This window comes from Babylonia areolata, chromosome 33 (genome assembly GCF_041734735.1).
Source record: "Babylonia areolata isolate BAREFJ2019XMU chromosome 33, ASM4173473v1, whole genome shotgun sequence".
Lineage (NCBI taxonomy): Eukaryota > Metazoa > Mollusca > Gastropoda > Neogastropoda > Buccinidae > Babylonia > Babylonia areolata.
In genome coordinates, this window is record NC_134908.1 from 23,141,897 (window position 1) to 23,164,008 (window position 22,112).

The window sequence follows — 22,112 nt, forward strand, 5'->3', positions numbered from 1 at the left end:
GGTTGATGTGTATTTGAGTGTGGGTGTTGGTGTGGAGGGGGTGTTGTGTGTTGGTGTGTGTGGGGGGGGGGAGGTGTTAATGTGTATTTGAGTGCGTGGGGGTGGGGGTTAGTAGCTGTGGCCATGGGGGGTGGGGGTGGGGTTGTGTGTTGGTGTGTGTATGTGTGTGCGTTTGTGTGTGTGGGTGTTCAAGTGTATTTGAGTGTGTGGGGATGGGGTTTAGTAGGTGTGGCCATAGGGGGTGGGGGTGGGGTTGTGTGTTGGTGTGTGTATGTGTGTGCGTTTGTGTGTGTGGGTGTTCAAGTGTATTTGAGTGTGTGGGGATGGGGTTTAGTAGGTGTGGCCATAGGGGGTGGGGGTGGGGTTGTGTGTTGGTGTGTGTATGTGTGTGCGTTTGTGTGTGTGGGTGTTCAAGTGTATTTGAGTGTGTGGGGGTGGGGGGTGGGGTGGGTGCAGGTGTGGCTGTGGGGGTGTTGTGAGTTGATGTGTGTGCATGTGAGGGGGTGGGGGGGTGTTGTGAGTTGATGTGTGTGCATGTGAGGGGGTGGGGGGGTGTTGTGAGTTGATGTGTGTGCATGTGGGGGTGGGTGGGGGGGGATAGTGCTTTGTTGATGAGTGGGAGGGGGTGTGAGGGTGTTGTGTGTGTGTGTGTGTGTCAGGGGTGTGTGTTGATGTGTATTGGAGTGTGTGTGGCTGTGGTTGTGGGGGTGGGGGGGTGTTGTTTTGATGTGTGCATGTGGGGGGGAGGAGGGTGTTGGTGTATATTTGAGTGTGTGAGTGGGGGGGTGTTGTGTGTTGGTGTGTTTGTGCGGGGGGGAGGGGGGATTGTTGATGTGTGAGTGTGTGTTTCGTGGTGGTGGTGGTGGTATGGCAAAACAAGACAAATCTATAACTATTCTGGGTAATATGGATCACAGTACAGAACAACAGCAACAACAAGGAGAACAACAAAATGGTGTCATCTGTTTTCTTGGGTGAACAGACATACCTGACAACGGATGGACAGATGTAACTTGCAGAGCATGCTCATGCACACAAGTCTTTATTCAGCTGCCGAAGATACGAATTGAGAGAAAGTGAGTTCAGCTGCAATAGTAGCTAGAGGAGAAGAATATATTGCAGTTTTTTTGGTATTGTGATGTGGTTTATATTATGTTAATACATGTTGTAATGTGGAAGAAGAAGAAGAAAAAATTTAAACGAGAAAAAGAAAGATTTTGAGGGTAGGTAGTGTGCATGCCATGATGACTGAGGATGAAACGGACATCGTGTTTCTGACAGCTGGGACCAGACGAACCTCTGCATCACCAGTGCAGCTTCCTCTTCCTCTGTCCCGGGCGTTACCGCTTCCACATCACCTGCACCGCATGGTGTCGCCATGGCCACAGTGATGGTGACAGTGCCCTCTGCTGGTCCTGTCTGCCTGTTCCAGAGTTCTCTGTCTGGAGCGATGCACTGCCGGTGTTGTAACGGTGTGTGTGTGTGTGTGTGTGTGTGTGTGTGAGAGGTGGTGTGGTAGGGGTTGGGGTGGGACCATTGCAGCAAGTCTTTCATTGTGTTGGATGTGTGAGTGGTGGGAGGTGTGCATATTGTAATGCAGTCCACTGCAAGAGAGAGAGGGAGAGAGAGAGAGATAGAGCCACAGAGAGATGACAGAGATGGTGTCAGGGTATTGGTAAATAATTCAGGTCTCTTGTAAAAGAACTGAGCAATGAGATGTTAAGACAATGAGAGAGAGAAAGGCATGTGATAGTGTATAGGTGAACGTCCCGGTTTCATTTGAAAGATGTAACAGATAAAAGCTGAGGTGTTTTGAGCATGAGAAAGAGTAAAAGGGGGGGAGAGAGTTTCAGTTTCAGTAGCTCAAGGAGGCGTCACTGCGTTCGAACAGATCCATATACGCTACACCACATCTGCCAAGCAGATGCCTGACCAGCAGCGTAACCCAACGCGCTTAGTCAGGCCTTGAGGGAGAGAGAGAGAGAGAGAGAGAGAAAGGCATGTGATAGTGTATAGGTAAACGTTTAACCCATCAGCTGCTGAGCCATGGTGAAGCCAGCAATGTTGAGTGAAGAAAAACGTTTAACCCGTCAGCTGCTGAGCCATGGTGAAGCCAGCAATGTTGAGTGAAGAAAAACGTTTAACCCGTCAGCTGCTGAGCCATGGTAAAGCCAGCAATGTTGAGTGAAGAAAAACGTTTAACCCATCAGCTGCTGAGCCATGGTGAAGCCAGCAATGTTGAGTGAAGAAAAACGTTTAACCCGTCAGGTGCTGAGCCATGGTGAAGCCAGCAATGTTGAGTGAAGAAAAACGTTTAACCCGTCAGGTGCTGAGCCATGGTGAAGCCAGCAATGTTGAGTGAAGAAAAACGTTTAACCTGTCAGCTGCTGAGCCATGGTAAAGCCAGCAATGTTGAGTGAAGAAAAACGTTTAACCCGTCAGCTGCTGAGCCATGGTGAAGCCAGCAATGTTGAGTGAAGAAAAACGTTTAACCCGTCAGCTGCTGAGCCATGGTGAAGCCAGCAATGTTGAGTGAAGAAAAACGTTTAACCTGTCAGCTGCTGAGCCATGGTGAAGCCAGATCAGTGGGGCACGAGTTTGAACAGCAGTCACCACTCTGAACTTCAAAGGTGTCACTGATTTTACAGAGCTAAAGTAATGCAATAGCAGTCACCACTGTGTGAACTTATCAAAGGTGTCATTGATTTTACAGAGCTAAAGTAATGCAACAGCAGTCACCACTCTGAACTTCAAAGGTGTCATTGATTTTACAGAGCTAAAGTAATGCAACAGCAGTCACCACTCTGAACTTCAAAGGTGTCACTGATTTTACAGAGCTAAAGTAATGCAACAGCAGTCACCACTCTGAACTTCAAAGGTGTCATTGATTTTACAGAGCTAAAGTAATGCAATAGCAGTCACCACTGTGTGAACTTATCAAGGGTGTCATTGATTTTACAGAGCTAAAGTAATGCAACAGCAGTCACCACTCTGAACTTCAAAGGTGTCACTGATTTTACAGAGCTAAAGTAATGCAACAGCAGTCACCACTCTGAACTTCAAAGGTGTCACTGATTTTACAGAGCTAAAGTAATGCAACAGCAGTCACCACTCTGAACTTCAAAGGTGTCACTGATTTTACAGAGCTAAAGTAATGCAACAGCAGTCACCACTCTGAACTTCAAAGGTGTCACTGATTTTACAGAGCTAAAGTAATGCAACAGCAGTCACCACTCTGAACTTATCAAAGGTGTCATTGATTTTACAGAGCTAAAGTAATGCAATAGCAGTCACCACTGTGTGAACTTATCAAAGGTGTCACTGATTTTACAGAGCTAAAGTAATGCAACAGCAGTCACCACTCTGAACTTCAAAGGTGTCACTGATTTTACAGAGCTAAAGTAATGCAACAGCAGTCACCACTCTGAACTTCAAAGGTGTCATTGATTTTACAGAGCTAAAGTAATGCAATAGCAGTCACCACTGTGTGAACTTATCAAGGGTGTCATTGATTTTACAGAGCTAAAGTAATGCAATCGCAAGAAGAAAACATCCAAATACAAGAATGGTGACTAATGTCCTGACCTGTAAGCTGTCTTTCCTCAGCGAGGTGACAGCCCTTCACTGATGAGCGTTCTGGTCAGAAAAGTCACAGGGTTTAACTGCTGTGACCGTAGTTTTTTTTCGGACCAACTCGCATCACTACACTTGTGTCCAGATTGAAGTCAGGTTGTTGGACCAACTCACATCACTACACTTGTGTCCAGATTGAAGTCAGGTTGTCGGACCAACTCACATCACTACACTTGTGTCCAGATTGAAGTCAGGTTGTTGGACCAACTCACATCACTACACTTGTGTCCAGATTGAAGTCAGGTTGTTGGACCAACTCACATCACTACACTTGTGTCCAGATTGAAGTCAGGTTGTTGGACCAACTCGCATCACTACACTTGTGTCCAGATTGAAGTCAGGTTGTCGGACCAACTCACATCACTACACTTGTGTCCAGATTGAAGTCAGGTTGTTGGACCAACTCACATCACTACACTTGTGTCCAGATTGAAGTCAGGTTGTTGGACCAACTCACATCACTACACTTGTGTCCAGATTGAAGTCAGGTTGTTGGACCAACTCACATCACTACACTTGTGTCCAGATTGAAGTCAGGTTGTCGGACCAACTCACATCACTACACTTGTGTCCAGATTGAAGTCAGGTTGTCGGACCAACTCACATCACTACACTTGTGTCCAGGTTGAAGTCAGGTTGTTGGACCAACTCACATCACTACACTTGTGTCCAGATTGAAGTCAGGTTGTTGGACCAACTCACATCACTACACTTGTGTCCAGATTGAAGTCAGGTTGTCGGTCACTGTTCTTTATTTGAACTTCTTGGGACTGCAGTATGTTTTGGTTTTTTTGTTTTCGTTTGTTGTTTTTCCTTGCAGAGATGGTTATATTTGTCAAGAAACACATGTAATCACATTCCACATTTAGTTCACTAATATCGCAAAAGTACGCAATCAGATTCCAACAAAAACCGATGAAGCATTACACAGCAGAATCTACTTCATGGAGTGTGCATAAATATTAACCATCGCTTCACTGAAGTCAGCTGCCGATATTTTCTCCCCCTCCACTTGACCTTTGACTTTAGTCACACTTATGTTCTGCAGGAACTGGGTGCCGCCATGTTGAAAACCATGTGGTTTTGTGAAGTTAGGGTCGGTCAGTACAAAACCATGTGGTTTTGTGAAGTTAGGGTTGGTCAGTACAAAACCATGTGGTTTTGTGAAGTTAGGGTCGGTCAATACAAAACCATGTGGTTTTGTGAAGTTAGGGTCGGTCAATACAAAACCATGTGGTTTTGTGAAGTTAGGGTCGGTCAGTACAAAATCATCTAAAACTACTACAGAATGAATGGACAACGGTCTAAGGGAAGGAACTTGCGAGATAAGTGTCTGAGTTATCTGGAAATCATGAGTTGTCACCCTTAAAGTAAGATCGGTAACATTAAAAAAATATCAAAATCTGTCGGAAGAATGCGTCCGACATGACCTCAAGCAAATGGAACAGCGTCAGAAATTCGCATGTGGCAAGACTAGATTGAGTTTTTAAAAAAATCTGCGCAAAAAGTAGTGGTTGGTCTTGAGACGCATGCGTGCCACGCTGACCTGTTATCACCTGGGTTGTGCAGTCAAGGGTCAGATGAAGGTGAAGGAGAAGGTGCAGTGAAGACACTTGTGGGCTGTGGCCTCTGTGGTCACCCTTCACTCCTACACTTTGTGGCTTTGGAAATAGGTCGTGGGGTAGTAGCTTTTGCTAGTTTTTTTTGGTTTTTTTCTTGTAGTTTATTCACCATATGAGTATTCTAATAGTTCCAGATATTGTTTTGATTTGATATTTATTAGATTTTTTTTGTCATAGTCCATTCACCATTTGAGTATTCTAATAGGTCCAAGTATTGTTTTAATTTGACATTTGTTAGGCTTTTTTTCTTGTAGTTTGTCCACCATATGAGTGTTCTGACAGGTCTAGATATGGTTTGAATTGGAAATTGATTCAGATGCTCCTGTGTGGTTGGACGCATGAGGTAGTCTAGGCACTCCATAGTCCACAGTCATCAGCCAGTCTCATAATGTTTTCCTTTCATTTTGAGTGGGATGGTATTGTCATAAGCAGTCTTAGATGTAAAAACAAAATGTAAATGATTGTTAATGCTGAGGAGGAATAAATCAGCATCTATGATTCTTTCTTGTTAACTTTATCCGTTGACAAGGTAGATTGTTTTTTCTTAATTTAAATCATTAATGAGGTAGATTGTTTTTCATTTCTTGATATGTTGGCGCAAGGTAGATTGGTTTTTCGTAACTTAAGTCGTTGAGGAGGTAGATTGCTTTTAGAACTTACATCGTTGATGAAGTAGATTGTTTTTTGAAACTTAAAATTGTTAATGAGGTAGAGTGTTTTTCGTAACTTGATACGTTTGCAAGGTAGAAAGTGAAATTTGTTGGAATTTTTTTTTCCAACTCGTGCCTCAGAATTGCATGCAGTGTGTGTGTGAGTGATGTTTACAAAAATCATTTACTGTTCTTGAATTTTGCCTGGGATTTTTGCTGTCTTCATGTATGATTTGCATTGTTGTTAACATCATGTGATTGTGATGCCGGATTTGTTGCTTGTCCTGCATTGATGATGGGTATGAAATTTTGTTGAGGTCTACCCTTTGCGTTACTGTTATTACAACAGACAGGTAATTCCAGAATGTTGCTACTCATGAATTCATCGAACAAGTCCAGTGATGATATATGTGTGTGTCTGACTTCATAACTGGTGTGGTAGAACTCATTAGAGTGATGCTTCTTACTTCATAGCTCCAGTGAGTGAACTCATTAGAGTGACGCTTCTTACTTCATAGTTCCAGTGAGTGAACTCATTAGAGTGATGCTTCTTATTTCATAGTTCCAGTGAGTGAACTCATTAGAGTGATGCTTCTTACTTCATAGTTCCAGTGAGTGAACTCATTAGAGTGACGCTTCTTACTTCATAGTTCCAGTGAGTGAACTCATTAGAGTGACGCTTCTTACTTCATAGTTCCAGTGAGTGAACTCATTAGAGTGATGCTTCTTACTTCATAGCTCCAGTGAGTGAACTCATTAGAGTGATGCTTCTTACTTCATAGTTCCAGTGAGTGAACTCATTAGAGTGACGCTTCTTACTTCATAGCTCCAGTGAGTGAACTCATTAGAGTGATGCTTCTTACTTCATAGTTCCAGTGAGTGAACTCATTAGAGTGACGGTTCTGAGTTATGATTCCAGTGAGCGTGCTGATGTTGTTTAGCGTGATGGAGTCAGCTGATCCAGTGATTGGTGCAGATAGCAGTTGTGCTGTGGCTGAATTTGTTAGGCATTGGACTTGAGATCCGTGATCAGGGTTGGAGGGTGTTTGGGCGTTGTGTCCTGGGGAAGGGTGTTGTACTCCTCTTTCCCTCACTCCACCCTGGAGTGACAGGGTGTCTGACTTGGGTCCACCCCAGAGTGACAGGGTGTCTGACTTGGGTCCACCCCAGAGTGACAGGGTGTCTGACTTGGGTCCACCCCGGAGTGACAGGGTGTCTGACTTGGGTCCACCCCAGAGTGACAGGGTGTCTGACTTGGGTCCACCCCGGAGTGACAGGGTGTCTGACTTGGGTCACGGAAGGAAGGGAATGTGCCCCATCTTCCTGGTCCCAGCCCTGGACACAGCAGTCATGGCCGTGAAAAGGCTGTAGGGTCTCTCCCTTTTTTCGGTTGCTTTTTTTAAAGGCTTACCTGTGGGTGTGTAATGGGTGTGTGTATGTTGCTGGATGATTGTGGGGAAACTTGTCATCTGCGCTGTTGTTGTTTGGACTACCTGCTGTGTGTAGAACTGTTGCATGTGGTGTGTGTGTGTGTGTGTGTGTGTGCATATGCACATGCGTACAAACAAGTGCTCTTGAGCTCATACACACACACACACACACACACACACACACACACACACACACACACACACACAACCCCCCTCCAACATCCCCCCTCCCCTAAAAAAAGAAGGAAGGAGTATTTCTCTTACTGCTGAATGTGCAAAACAATAAGTGGTCTTGATCTGTAATGGAGCCGACAGAAAGATCTATAGAAGAATGCATTGAATTGCATTGCATTTCTTTACAATGCATTGCATTGCATTGTATTGTATTGCATTGCAATGTTTTGTATTGTATTTTATTGTATTACTTCACAGGAGTTTTGTATGTGAGGAATTTGAGCTGCTTTCCCTAGGAAGAGCGAAGTCTTCACAGTGCAGGGCCACCCATATGTATATATTTTTTTCTCTCTTTTCTTCTGTCTGCAAGTGTATGATATTGGTTGTACTATCAAAGTAGGTTTTTCTGTAGAATTTTGTCAGGTTGCCAACCCTTCCGTAGCCATGGGTTCTTTTATGTGTGCCGAGTGCATGCTGCGCACGGGACCTCACTTTAGTGTTTTATCCGAATGACAAACACCCAGACCACCATTCAGTGTCTCCCTAGAACACTCACTCACTCATAAAAGCAAGGCCACTACCACAAAATCAGCCAATCTTCCACAGTGAGACGTTCTTATTGCAGTCATTCGGATGAGACGATAAACCGAGGTCCTGTGTGCAGCATGCACACAGCACACATAAAAGAACCCACGGCAAGAAAAGGGTTGTTCCTGGCAAAATTCTGTAGAAAAATCCACTTTGATAGGAAAAACAAATGAAACTGCAAGCAGGAAAAAATACAATAAAATGGGTGGCGCTGTAGTGTAGCGATGCGCTCTCCCTGGGGAGAGCAGCCCGAATTTCACACAGAGAAATCTGTTGTGATAAAAAGAAATACAAATACAAATAAATGACACTGCATTCTGGCCTCGACCTCTGACCTTGTTTTTACAGATAACTGTCACATTGAGTGGTGGGGGGGGGGGGGGGGGGGAGAGAGACTGGGTGGATGAAACTAGCTCTGTTGTGTGCCTATAAGCGTTTATCTATTGTGCCATGTTGCGACCTTCACCTTCGACCTCTGACCTTGAACTTCAGCGGGGGTTGGGGTACTTCAGTGCTTTGACCTTGGCCGGTCACCGAGTCCTCGATGGATAAAGGTTGCTGGACAGGAAGGTGCAAGCTCTTTCAGTGCCTCCATGGTGTGTCAGCTTTTCTTTTTGTCATCATGACCTTGACCTCTGACCCTGAACATTTGTCGGGATCCTTCTGTCGCTGTGTGTCCTGTGTTTTGTGTGAGGCTTGACAGTCAACATACTATTTTTTGCTATATTTCGTTAGTACATATTTGATTTTCAAAATGTGTACAACTGTCGCAAAATAATTTCAAACTTAATTGCAGTTGTGTTTGTTTGGGTTAATGTTAGAAATGAAAGGAAGACAAATGAAAAGAAAAAAAGGTAATGAACAGAGAGAGGAGACAGTGAGAGGGAGAAGGAAGAGATAGGAGACAGTGAGAGGGAGAAGGAAGAGAGAGGAAGACAGTGAGAGGGAGAAGGAAGAGAGAGGAGACAGTGAGAGGGAGAAGGAAGAGAGAGGAAGACAGTGAGAGGGAGAAGGAAGAGAGAGGAGACAGTGAGAGGGAGAAGGAAGAGAGAGGAAGACAGTGAGAGGGAGAAGGAAGAGAGAGGAGACAGTGAGAGGGAGAAGGAAGAGATAGGAGACAGTGAGAGGGAGAAGGAAGAGAGAGGAAGACAGTGAGAGGGAGAAGGAAGAGAGAGGAAGACAGTGAGAGGGAGAAGGAAGAGAGAGGAGACAGTGAGAGGGAGAAGGAAGAGAGAGGAAGACAGTGAGAGGGAGAAGGAAGAGAGAGGAGACAGTGAGAGGGAGAAGGAAGAGATAGGAGACAGTGAGAGGGAGAAGGAAGAGAGAGGAGACAGTGAGAGGGAGAAGGAAGAGAGAGAAAGACAAATGGGCATCAAGAGTCTATAAGAACAGAGAAAAACAACATAGTGGTAACACACAATGTAAGGGCATCAAGAGTCTATAAGCACAGAGAAAAACAACATAGTGGTAACACACAATGTAAGGGCATCAAGAGTCTATAAGCACAGAGAAAAACAGCTCAGTGGTAACACACAATGTAAGGGCATCAAGAGTCTATAAGAACAGAGAAAAACAACATAGTGGTAACACACAATGTAAGGGCATCAAGAGTCTATAAGCACAGAGAAAAACAACATAGTGGTAACAGAATGTAAGGGCATCAAGAGTCTATAAGCACAGAGAAAAACAACACAGTGGTAACAGAGAGTGTAAGGGCATCAAGAGTTTATAAGCACAGAGAAAAACAACATAGTGGTAACACACAATGTAAGGGCATCAAGAGTCTATAAGCACAGAGAAAAACAACATAGTGGTAACACACAATGTAAGGGCATCAAGAGTCTATAAGCACAGAGAAAAACAACATAGTGGTAACACACAATGTAAGGGCATCAAGAGTTTATAAGCACAGAGAAAAACAACATAGTGGTAACACACAATGTAAGGGCATCAAGAGTCTATAAGGACAGAGAAAAACAGCTCAGTGGTCACATTTTCTTCTGTCATGGGGTTTAGTTTCTTGTCTTTTTCCAGTATAAATTATAGAGGAAACATGTTCCCACCTCTCCTGCTTCCAAGGAAAGAAAAACAGGTGTGCTGATAGTTCTGTGATAAAACAGATGTGTGTGTTCCATGTGACTGATGCCTTAGCGTGTGCGTGTAACTGTGTGTATGTGCATGGATGCATTCCTGTACGAGCGTGCATGTGTTCAGTGTTCACATACATATTATGCTTGAAAGGGAGTGCGTTTGTGTTAGTGTGAGTGTGCATGTGTGTATGTTTTGAATGTGCATGTGTGTGTGTTTGTGTGTGTGCATGCGTGTGCATGTGTGTGTCTGTGTTGGTGTCGTTGTGCATGTGTGTTTGTGTTTGAGTGTGTGTGCATGAGAGAGAGTGCATGTCTGTGTGTGTGTTGGTGTGGATTTGTGTGTGTTGGTGTGGATTTGGTGAGTGTGTGAGTGAGTGCCTGTGTGTGTGTGTGTGTGGGTGGGTGGGTGTGGTTGTGCATGTGTGTGTGTGTGTGAGTACTTGAGTGTGTGTGTGTGTGTGTATGTACAGTTATGTGGGTTTGCACATGACCAGGAATTCCTTTGTTTGAAAAAAAAAAGAAAAAAAAGAGGACATTTCACCATTGTCGTCTTCCATGCACATTCCACACTGTGAGGCAGAAGATCATTATTATTGTTTTCCTTCTCTGTGCCATGAGGTCTTTTTTGTTTGTTTACGTGGTCCTTATGCTACGCATGTTTGTGTGTGTTGGGGTGTCAGTTTACATACATACACATATATATATATATGGGGGTGGGGGTGGGGGGGGCTTCGAGAGTCAATTTGGGGTCAATGGTCAAACTGATCCAGAACCCCCAGTCGTTATAGTACTTGGTTCAATGTGGTGGGTTTTGTTGTTGTTGTTGGATGATTATCAGAAAGGGAGAGGACTGTGACAACAGGTATTCTGATCTTGAGTTGTACCATTTGACGTGCTTGGGCACAGTTGGTTCAGCGTTGGGACTTATAACCCAGTGCTCAGAGGGCTGACAACAGGTATCATTTGACGTGCTTGGGCACAGTTGGTTCAGCGTTGGGACTTATAACCCAGTGCTCAGAGGGCTGACAACAGGTATCATTTGACGTGCTTGGGCACAGTTGGTTCAGCGTTGGGACTTATAACCCAGTGCTCAGCACTGACCAGGGTTCAAGGCCCTGTTTGTATTTTGTATTTGTATTTCTTTTTATCACAACAGATTTCTCTGTGTGAAATTCGGGCTGCTCTCCCCAGGGAGAGTGCGTCACTACACTACAGCGCCACCCTTTTTTTTTGTGTTTGTATTTTTTCCAGCGTGCAGTTTTATTTGTTTTTCCTATCGAGGTGGATTTTTCTACAGAATTTAGCCAGGAACGACCCTTTTGTTGCTGTGGGTTCTTGTATGTGCGCTAAGTGCATGCTAGCATATGGGACCTCGGTTTATCGTCTCATCCGAATGACTAGTGTCCAGACCACCACTCAAGGTCTAGTGGAGGGGGAGAAAATATTGGCAACTGAGCCGTGATTCGAACCAGCACGCTCAGATTCTCTCACTTCCTGGGCGGACGCGTTACCTCTAGGCCATCACTCCACGTGCTGTTGTGTCCTTTGGGGAAGGGACTTTACTCTGGTTTTCCTCACTTCATCTTACGTGTGAATGGTTACTTGACTTCATGTGCTGTTGTGAATGGGTACCTGACATCATGTGCTGTTGTGAATGGATACCTGACTTCATGTGCTGTTGTGAATGGGTACATGACGTCATGTGCTGTTGTGAATGGGTACATGACGTCATGTGCTGTTGTGAATGGGTACCTGACTTCATGTGCTGTTGTGAATGGGTACATGATGTCATGTGCTGTTGTGAATGGGTACATGACGTCATGTGCTGTTGTGAATGGGTACCTGACTTCATGTGCTGTTGTGTCTTTTGGGGAAGGGACTTTACTCTGGTTTTCCTCACTTCATCTTACGTGTGAATGGTTACCTGACGTCATGTGCTGTTGTGTCTTTTGGGGAAGGGACTTTACTCTGGTTTTCCTCACTTCATCTTACGTGTGGATAGGTACCCGACTTGGGGTGGGGAAGGTATAGACCGGCTGGGGGAGAGGATAGGACTTGTTTATTGTGTAGAACCCTGGACACGGGATAGGGGGATTTCACTGCCCCAGTGGTCCTAGAAGACTGTGGGATCTTTAACTTTTATATATATATATATATATATATATGCATGTGTGTTGTTTTAAAGGACTTTGATCTATATATACACACCACCACAAGTTTGGAGATCAAACCCAAGATCAAATGATTGTGTTTTGTTTTTTTTGTTTCTTGTTAGAGGACTGTTTTGGATGATCATGATGGGGTTATTATTATTATTATTTTATTGTCTGCTTGCTTGTAGAGGCAGACGAGTGAGTCTACAGACTGTTGACTGAAATCAGGCTGAGGAAAGATTTGGGGGAAACGGCACACTTCTTATAATTTTGCATGTGGTTGTGGAAGAGATTCAGTGGTTTCAATTCAGTGGCATAGAAATATAGCTATAATGGAAATGATTTAATTTACGAAGCTACTTTCCCTGTAAAACACACTCAGTTCTGCTGGACAGTGTAGAATCTGATGAAATTGTGGCGGTAATTGAGTGATTTCAGACTGAAACAGTGGCAGGAATCCCCAGTCTCATCTGAGAGAAGTTGTGTTTGCTGATTGATAAATTTCAGCTGCTTGATGACAACTCCGGAGATGGGGAGTCACACAAGAGTTACTGGGAGAGTAAGGAGATATAGTTTCTTTTTGTTCATTATAATTTGTACATTTGGGAGAAACGGTGTCCTTTCTTTTTTCTGTGCTATGGAATGCTAATGTTTGACTTTTGATTGGATGTAATAATTGATCCCTATTTCATTCTCATTCTGTTTCTTTTTGTGTGTGTGTGTGTGTGTGTGTGGTATCATTGTTTAAATAGGTAGTGATATTGTTAATGATGGAATGGCCATTTGCTGTCCATTCTGCGGCGTTATTTATTTGTCTGTATGGCTCTTTATGTTCTTTTTTGTGTGGCTTAAAAGTATTTTTTATCCTTCTTTTTTTACATTTTTATGATATTGGGACGATAAATTAAGTGGAAGCACTGACATTCTCAGCACACACTAGTCTTATGCCTTAAGGAGCTTAATGGTGAAGATAATATCTAATGAATTGTGTTGTTTTGCAGGTTTTTTTGTTTGGATTATTGTTTTGTTTTGTTTTGTGTTTTTTCTTTCAGACTGGACAGTTTTGTGTTTAATGCGGCTGACTTCCTTGTTCAGTTGGTCAGTCCTGGAATAGCCGCTAGTGACCGGCTGGCTGGACTTTGATAAACAACAATGTCAAGTGTTACTCTTTCCTTTTTAACCCTGTGTCTTGTTTGTGGCCTAGTAGTTCATGTTTTTTCTGTGCATTTCAGCAAACTTTGATTTTTGTGCAGACATGTAAATCTTGTTATTTATTCAACCGATTTTGTTTATGCATACAAGTAAATATTATTTATTCATATTTTTTTATACAAAAGAACGTATGTTTTGTTTTGAAGTATAACATTGGGTGTCATTCATTTGTTTCATTATGTTCTTTTTGAGTCAGAGCATTTAGTCAAGTTAGTGTTTTAGCTTTTTGTTCGTAAGTTATTGTTAGTTAAATATACTGTACCCTGATCCAGTGCCGATTTCGACAGGGAAGGGCGCTACACTGTGATGACACTGTCTCCCTGGGGAGAGCAGGATGAATTTCATTCAGAAAAATCTGTTGTGACAAAAGAGTATGACAGTCACTTGTGTCTGGCTATGACCACCAGAAGAGCAGAGGAGGCAACTGCTTCCCAACTATCTGGGCTATAATCTGATTATAGTGGAGTGTGTCTTGCCCAAGTTACATCCCCACTCTCTCGGCCAATAGAGTTTTAGGACAGTCGGCGTTGGGATGGTCCGCAAAGGCCAACTAGCCCCCAAGGCTGCAGCACTTAGAGCCAGCGCAGTCTTGCCTCCTTGTTTGAGAGTCCTAGTCCTTCACAAAAGACTAAGCTGTAAATGACTTCCCATTGCAATGCAGAAACCATTGACAATACAGCTCTCACTTTGCTGTTTGCCCAACCATAAGCTTATGTCAATCTGTGATATCAACTGAACATTGAACAAAAGAGTAACACAATTCAATACAGTACAGTACAGTACAGTACAGTACACAATACTTCAATACGAACAATTCAGTATAGTACAGTACAGTACAATACAGTAGTGTATGTCTCTGGAAAGCCACTACCCTCATGAGGGAAAGGAGGAAGAGCACTGATGGTCATACGCTGAGACTGTGGTCTCTGACTGAAGACAAGACAGAGGCAGTGTACGACAAGCGTCAGTGATAACTACCTCCACCCTCCTGGTTCTACCTGATGGTCATACGCTGAGGCTGTGGTCTCTGACTGAAGACAAGACAGAGGCAGTGTACGACAAGCATCAGTGATAACTACCTCCACCCTCCTGGTTCTACCTGATGGTCATACGCTGAGGCTGTGGTCTCTGACTGAAGACAAGATGGAGGCACTGTACGACAAGCGTCAGTGATAACGAACTCCACCCTCCTGGTTCCAAACCCTGCCTGTGCTGTTGTCTTTGTGTGGGTTCTGATCCGTCAGCCTCTGTTGCCATGCTGTTGTCTTTGTGTGGGTTCTGATCCGTCAGCCTCTGTGGCCATGCTGTTGTCTTTGTGTGGGTTCTGATCCGTCAGCCTCTTCTGCCATGCTGTTGTCTTTGTGTGGGTTCTGATCCGTCAGCCTCTGTTGCCATGCTGTTGTCTTTGTGTGGGTTCTGATCCATCAGCCTCTTCTGCCATGCTGTTGTCTTTGTGTGGGTTCTGATCCGTCAGCCTCTGTGGCCATGCTGTTGTCTTTGTGTGGGTTCTGATCCGTCAGCCTCTTCTGCCATGCTGTTGTCTTGTCTGTGATACAGAAAGCCTGCCTGCCTGCCTGTCTGCTCACTTCAGATTGGTCGCTTCACCCTCTGCCGTGCCTTTTTTCTGTCCTTTCTTCTGATTGGCTGTCCTCCTTCTCCCCCCCCCCCCCCCCAATACTCCCCTTCATGACTGATTCTTGCCAATTGATGATGCAGCCTAACCTTAAGTTTTTGTTGTTTTTTCAACTATGCTTTGTGTGTGTGTGTGTGTGTCTGTCTCTTTGTGTGTGTGAGCATGAGTGTGTGATTGTGTATGTGTTTGTGTGTGAGCATGCGTGTGTGAATGCATGTGCGATTGTGTGTGTGTGTGTGTTTTTTTTTTGTTTTTGTGTGTGTGTGTGTGTGTGTGTGTGCGCGCACAGTGCTGGTGGGGTGGAAGTTTTGAAATCTTGCTGTTGCAGTGTAACTTTGTATGGTCTTTTTTTTTAAAAATTATTTTGTTAAAAATAGTTTGGGGAATCTGTTTACTGATTTTTTTTTATAATTTTTTTTTTTACATTTTTTTTTTTTACATTCTGTAAAAAAAGGCTTGTTACGATTATTTTACTCATTCGTTTATTGTTATGTCTTTTATAATTCCTTCGTTTCTACGGTAATTATTAATTTGTTGTGGTGTTTTACTTCATTTATTTATTTATTGTTGTTTGTTAGTAAATCTGTGCATTTTTCCTTATCCTATTTATTTAATTGGTATGTATGGTTGAGTAATAATTTTTCAGTATTGATATGCAATGACAAAGCAGACAGTTAAAACCCCTTTCCACCACACTTCGTACACTCTCTCCACCCAAGTTTAAACATTTCAGGAAACATGTATCAATATGTATGTTCACTGCACCTTCAGGTTTTTTTTGGGGGGGTGTACTTTATGCATGATGCACACGTATGAATATACTCAATAAGGTCTTAATCAACTAATCACTTTAAAAAAGAATTGTGTAACTTGTGTGTGAAGAGCATAGTAGATGTCAGTCTATTGGTGCTGCAGTAAAATAAAAATCTGTAACTTGTGTTTGAAGAGAACAGTTGATATTAATCGATTGGTACTGCGGTATTCATATTTTGAGATGGTTAGTACAATAGTAGTTCTTAGGAGACACCATGTCAGAATTTGTCAGATGTTGGACTTATGATCCAGTGTTGACCAGTGATCAGGGTTTGAGACCCCGTTTCGCCATGGTGTTGTGTCTTTGGGGAAAGGTGCTTCACTCTGATTTTCTTCACTCCAGTCATGTGTGAGTCAGTAATTACTTGTCTGGAAAGGTCAAAGGAGTCATGTGTGAGTCAGTAATTACTTGTCCGGAAAGGTCAGAGGACACTCATGTGTGAGTCAGTAATTACTTGTCCGGAAAGGTCAGAGGACACTCATGTGTGAGTCAGTAATTACTTGTCTGGAAAGGTCAAAGGAGTCATGTGTGAGTCAGTAATTACTTGTCTGGAAAGGTCAAAGGAGTCATGTGTGAGTCAGTAATTACTTGTCTGGAAAGGTCCAAGGAGAGTCATGTGTGAGTCAGTAATTACTTGTCTGGAAAGGTCAAAGGAGTCATGTGTGAGTCAGTAATTACTTGTCTGGAAAGGTCAGAGGACACTCATGTGTGAGTCAGTAATTACTTGTCTGGAAAGGTCAAAGGAGTCATGTGTGAGTCAGTAATTACTTGTCTGGAAAGGTCAGAGGACAGTCATGTGTGAGTCAGTAATTACTTGTCTGGAAAGGTCAAAGGAGAGTCATGTGTGAGTCAGTAATTACTTGTCTGGAAAGGTCCAAGGAGAGTATTGATCCTTGCCTTGGCCTAGACATGGTAAATTCACTGTCCAAAAGGTTATGGGAGCTTAAGGTTGTTGTTTTTATTATCTTTAAAAAAAAAAATGTTTTCAGCATAATGCCATTGTCATCCTTCTAACATTATTTTAGTGTCACTGGTTTTTTGTTGTTGTTATTATTATTTTATTTTATTTTTTTACAGTTTTATTATTAATTTTTTATGTTTAATATGACAACAATATTTATAACAATATGTTCAGTAAGATAATCATCATTTATCATTCAGTAAGTCAGTCACCCTTTTGGACACACAAATGCAGTTAATGTCGTGTTTGTGCATTTTTCTGTTGTCAGGCAGTTTGAGGATGGTTAGATGTGTATTAGAACAGTTGCTGTTGAAGCAAAAAGATGCCTGTAACTGCATGCCCTTTGCTGTGCTGAAAGCTTAAGGTGCAGCTTATCGGCTGTTGTGTGTGCATTAAGATACAGCTTATCAGCTGTTGTGTGTGCATTAAGATGCAGCTTATCGGCTGTTGTGTGTGCATTAAGATACAGCTTATCAGCTGTTGTGTGTGCATTAAGATAGAGCTTATCAGCTGTTGTGTGTGCATTAAGATGCAGCTTATCGGCTGTTGTGTGTGCATTAAGATACAGCTTATCGGCTGTTGTGTGTGCATTAATGTGCAGCTTATCGGCTGTTGTGTGTGCATTAAGATAGAGCTTATCAGCTGTTGTGTGTGCATTAAGATACAGCTTATCGGCTGTTGTGTGTGCATTAAGATAGAGCTTATCAGCTGTTGTGTGTGCATTAAGATACAGCTTATCGGCTGTTGTGTGTGCATTAATGTGCAGCTTATCGGCTGTTGTGTGTGCATTAAGATACAGCTTATCAGCTGTTGTGTGTGCATTAAGATGCAGCTTATCGGCTGTTGTGTGTGCATTAAGATAGAGCTTATCGGCTGTTGTGTGTGCATTAAGATACAGCTTATCAGCTGTTGTGTGTGCATTAAGATACAGCTTATCGGCTGTTGTGTGTGCAGTGTAGGATGTGGATACATTCAGCAGTGTTCTCAGGCATGTCACTTACCGGGTACACCCCAGTACCAAGTTATCTTCCCCCCCCTCCCCCCGGGGTCTTTCGGTATAAACAGCATCCCCGCCTTCTGGAAATTCTGTGCAGGAAATTTCCTCTTTTCTGTCACTCTCTTTGTTTCTGCCTTTTTTTAATTTAAAAAATTTTTTTTTTATCTTCACTGTTGTCTCCTTTTTCAGCCTTCCCAGTCCATTTTCCCTTTCTTTTTTCAAGCAAGCCTTGACACTTTTTTCTCTTTTCCGCAGTCTATGATGTACTATCTGTGCTGTTTTGCTCTGGCCATTAGGTAGTGAGATGTAAACACTGGGATGGGCACTAGCTGCCCATTCTGCAGTGTTATTTGCCTGTATGGCCTTTTTATGCATTTTTTGTTTGGCTTTGAATTATTGTTTTTTTCCTTTTTTACGATTTTTTGTAATCTGGGGATGATGAATTAAGTGGAATGGCTGGCATCCTCAGCATGGCTGTGTCGTATTTGCCAAAAGGAGCTAAATGGTTGGGGTACTGTGTCATGAACGGGTTTGTGGGTTGGTCTTGTTGTTTGAGCATTTGTGTGGTTTGACAGTCCTGATATGGCCCTGTGTGGTCGACTGGACTATAAGCAACAAGAATAAGAATAAGAATAATAAGTTTTTGTTTTGTTTTGAACACTTGTCATGCATAGTCATGGTGAATGCAGTTGAAGTTTAAAAGTCTCACCATACAGTTATGTGGAGAATAGATCTTTCTCTACCCACAAGGAGATACAGTTGTTGTTTTTTCAGATCTTATTTGTTTTTATAATGATGATGATATTAATAATCATGATAATGATAATAACAACAATAATGATAATACGATGACAATGATAATAATGACAATGATAATAATTATAACAGTAATGATAATTGAATGTATGAGCACCTTTCCATGTAAAATATGCTCAGCTGTGCTGCACAATGTAAAAACCAACATTCAAAAGATGCATTCAAACACTAGAATAAAATTAAACATTTTGGAGAAAGACATTCCACATGTTGCTTGTAAAGAACTGTAGCCCTGGGACAGCAAGTTTGCAAGTGCCAGAACAAAAGGGCAACGGAGATGGTGCCTCTCTGTGTCTCACTGTGCGCGGCAGCGAGGGATGTTATTATCATGTTGTGAAAACATCCTCCTACGTAGATTAAGCAAGAAGTTGAATGAATGGTAAAATGAATAAATGAATGAGTGAGAAAAAAAAACAACAACAAACAAACAAACAAAAAATACGAATGCTAAACGTCAGTTGAAAGGTAGTGTTTTGCTCAGCACAGTTAGTCTCTGACACTGTAATCAGATCATACGATTTTATTTATTTATTATTATTATTATTATTTTAGAGCACAGTCCTCCAAACTGTGTGTGCTCAAAAGTGCTTCGCAAGAAACCACGCATAAGAGAACCGAGCTCATTCAAGCAAGCGTCCAACATGACAAAATGTTTATGCATTGTACACAAAAATGATTCACTAATATTATTAAGTTTCCAAATAGTGTGAGCTCAAAGTGTTTAACAAGGAAGCATACATTTGTATATATAAGAGAATTGAACATATTCAAAAGCAAGTGTCCAAAGATTATTCATTATATAAGAATGATTGATTGTTACCATCATTATTATTTTGACTTGCTTGTGTTGCATCCAGTTTATCAATAACCACCAAAGGAAAACAGGATGGTTTTCGGGGGGGGGGACACCAAAAACAACAACAACAACAAAGAAACAAAAACAATTTTGGAAAGGATGAATGTTCGTTGTGTATAAAAACTAAAACCACACCTGTTCTTTTGTTTTTCTTTCTTGATTTAATTCTTGTTGATAAAGCCAGATGCCCTCGACTTCTCTGGAACAGCAGCTCGACATCAAGGACAAAGAGACGAAATATATGACGAAATCATGGTGATGACGTCATCAGGCATTTATATTCCAAACCAGGCATTTATGTTGAAAACCCAAAAGGTGACTGTTTGAGCAAAATGAAATTACTTTGGGTTTTTTTGTTGTTGGTTTTTTTCAAGTGCTGACGTATAACTTCGTTCAGCCCGTTTTTTGTGCAATATATTTTGTTCAGAGCTTCTGTTGATAATGTTGAATGGTTGTGGACTTTTTTTTTTTCTCTCTCTTCTTCTTTTCATGTAAATAAAAGCGGGAACATTAATTTCGGTAATTTTCTTTTTTTGATATCCTGAATTCAGGGACCCAACATTAACGGCAGTTTTTCGTGCATAATTTAAGCGACTTTACCATTAGCAGATGCTGTGACCCATTTTCAATAGTTTTCGACTCTTACTTCGAGGGTCGTTGTACTAAATTTTGATACGAATTCAGTCGCTGTGCAATAATCTGCATCCGTCTTATTAGGTCCACAAAATCACCAGCAATGGTGCGTTTATTCAGTCTGTGTAAAGTGCAAATCAGAGCTGCTCTTATCGTTTCTGATTCCTTACCCCAACCCACTGCCCCAAACTACGCAGATAAACGGAAAATAACGTTGCAGCTGAGTTGAGAAATGTCGGTGAATGTTAATGATAATGGTAATCTTTCGTCGCAAAGGTTAGGGTAATTTTGCGTTGTAAAGCAAATAATCATTTTGCGTTATAATGATAAAAAAACATTTTGCGTAGTAATGATAAGAATCATTTTGCGTCGTAATGATTTGCGTCTTAATGATAAGGGTCATTTTGTATCTTAATAAGGATCATTTTGCATTGTTTCTCAGCCTAAATCTAGACCAGAAGGGCGGATATATACGCTGCATGTCATTTCTTGCTGTGTAGAACGCACGATAACTTTCGTTTCAAGTGGGTCCCAGAATTTAGGATACTAAAAATAGGAAATTATACGCAAACATTGCCTGATATATGTTGTAAATTGGAGCCTCTGTTGAAACAAATGAATAATAAATCGTTCTGTTTGAGGAAAATCTTAATGATGGTGTTGTTGCTTGATGGACTGTTTGGGAGAAGAAAAGAAAAAGTACGTTAATGATGCTGTCTGTATGATTCCTGTTTTGACGGATGTGTTGAATTGTGCAACTTTGTGCAAGACTAGTTGGATGAGGTTGCCTCCCTTTACGTTGTTGAAGAAACTTGTTATTGATTGATGACCATTTTGTATGGTTGATTGGAGAATGTGTTGATTGTATGTATGTTGTTGTATTGCAGGAGAATTGTATATAATCGATCTTATGCACTGTGTAATTAACTAGTTTCTGTTTTGACAGGTTGAAGAAAAACAATTAAGAAAACTTGAAAAGAAAAACGCTAAAGTGATTGGTGTTGATCAGACATGAAGAAAATTAAACTCATGGAAATTGTGTAATGTGTGTGTGTGTGTGTGTGTGTGTGTGTCCCACTTTAATTGCCCATTTTATCAAACTGAAAAAACAAAAAACAAAACAAAACAAAAACAACCCAGCTCACTCTCTCCTAACCTCTTCCCTTCTCTCTCCCTTCACCCCCCCCCCCCTCTCTCTCTTTCTCACGCAGAGTACAGTTCATCAAAAGAGTCACTTGCGTGTGTGTGTGTACGTCAGAGAGGGAGAAGGAGGGAGGGGGATGGTGATGATCATGATCATGATATGCAAATATTACAAAAGCTGACGTGACAACAATCGCATTCGGTGTGTTTACTTTTTTACTTTTTTCCTCTTCATAATATAGCTGATGGGGAAATTTTCAAAACGTAGTGATGATTTGTATTTTAATACCCTGTCACCTGAAATACGTGTGTGTGTTCGTGAGAGAGAACAAGAACAAGAACAAAACTTTAATCTCCAGGCCTCCGGCCCCTAGAAAGAGGTCAAAAGTACACAATATGGTGATCACTCAACCACAACAAAATGTAAAATACGTACTAACTTAACCTGTAGAACAAAAGTGCTTCTCGTGCATTGTAAATTAATTCTAACTTTCATCATTGTTGTCACAGAATTCCTGTCGTATCTTCAGGGCATTAAATATATAAACGCATAGTTTACGAATACTGTAAACAGAACCATTCTTCATCAAGTGAACATACGATTGACCTTCAGAGTTCAGATGTTTTTGCCGCAGGTCATTGTAAAGGACACAATTGTTTATAAAATGGTTTTCATCTTCGATTACATTACAACGTTTACATGCGTA

General features: G+C 41.9%; 1 protein-coding gene across 6 annotated transcripts in view; it reads left to right on the forward strand.

The window, feature by feature from the left end:
* The window catches only part of LOC143277130 (trafficking protein particle complex subunit 9-like), a 95,096-nt gene extending 73,795 nt beyond the window's left edge, over positions 1-21,301 (forward strand). For 2 of the 6 annotated variants that reach the window (XM_076581869.1, XM_076581871.1), the window contains exon 26: positions 1,282-21,301. In XM_076581869.1, the coding sequence (XP_076437984.1) occupies positions 1,282-1,470 (189 nt within the window). In that variant the 3' untranslated portion in view covers positions 1,471-21,301. The remainder of the gene's footprint in view (positions 1-1,281) is intronic. The other 4 variants (XR_013053685.1, XR_013053684.1, XR_013053682.1 and 1 more) reach the window with 4 other exon arrangements.
* The last annotated feature ends 811 nt before the right edge of the window (positions 21,302-22,112 follow it).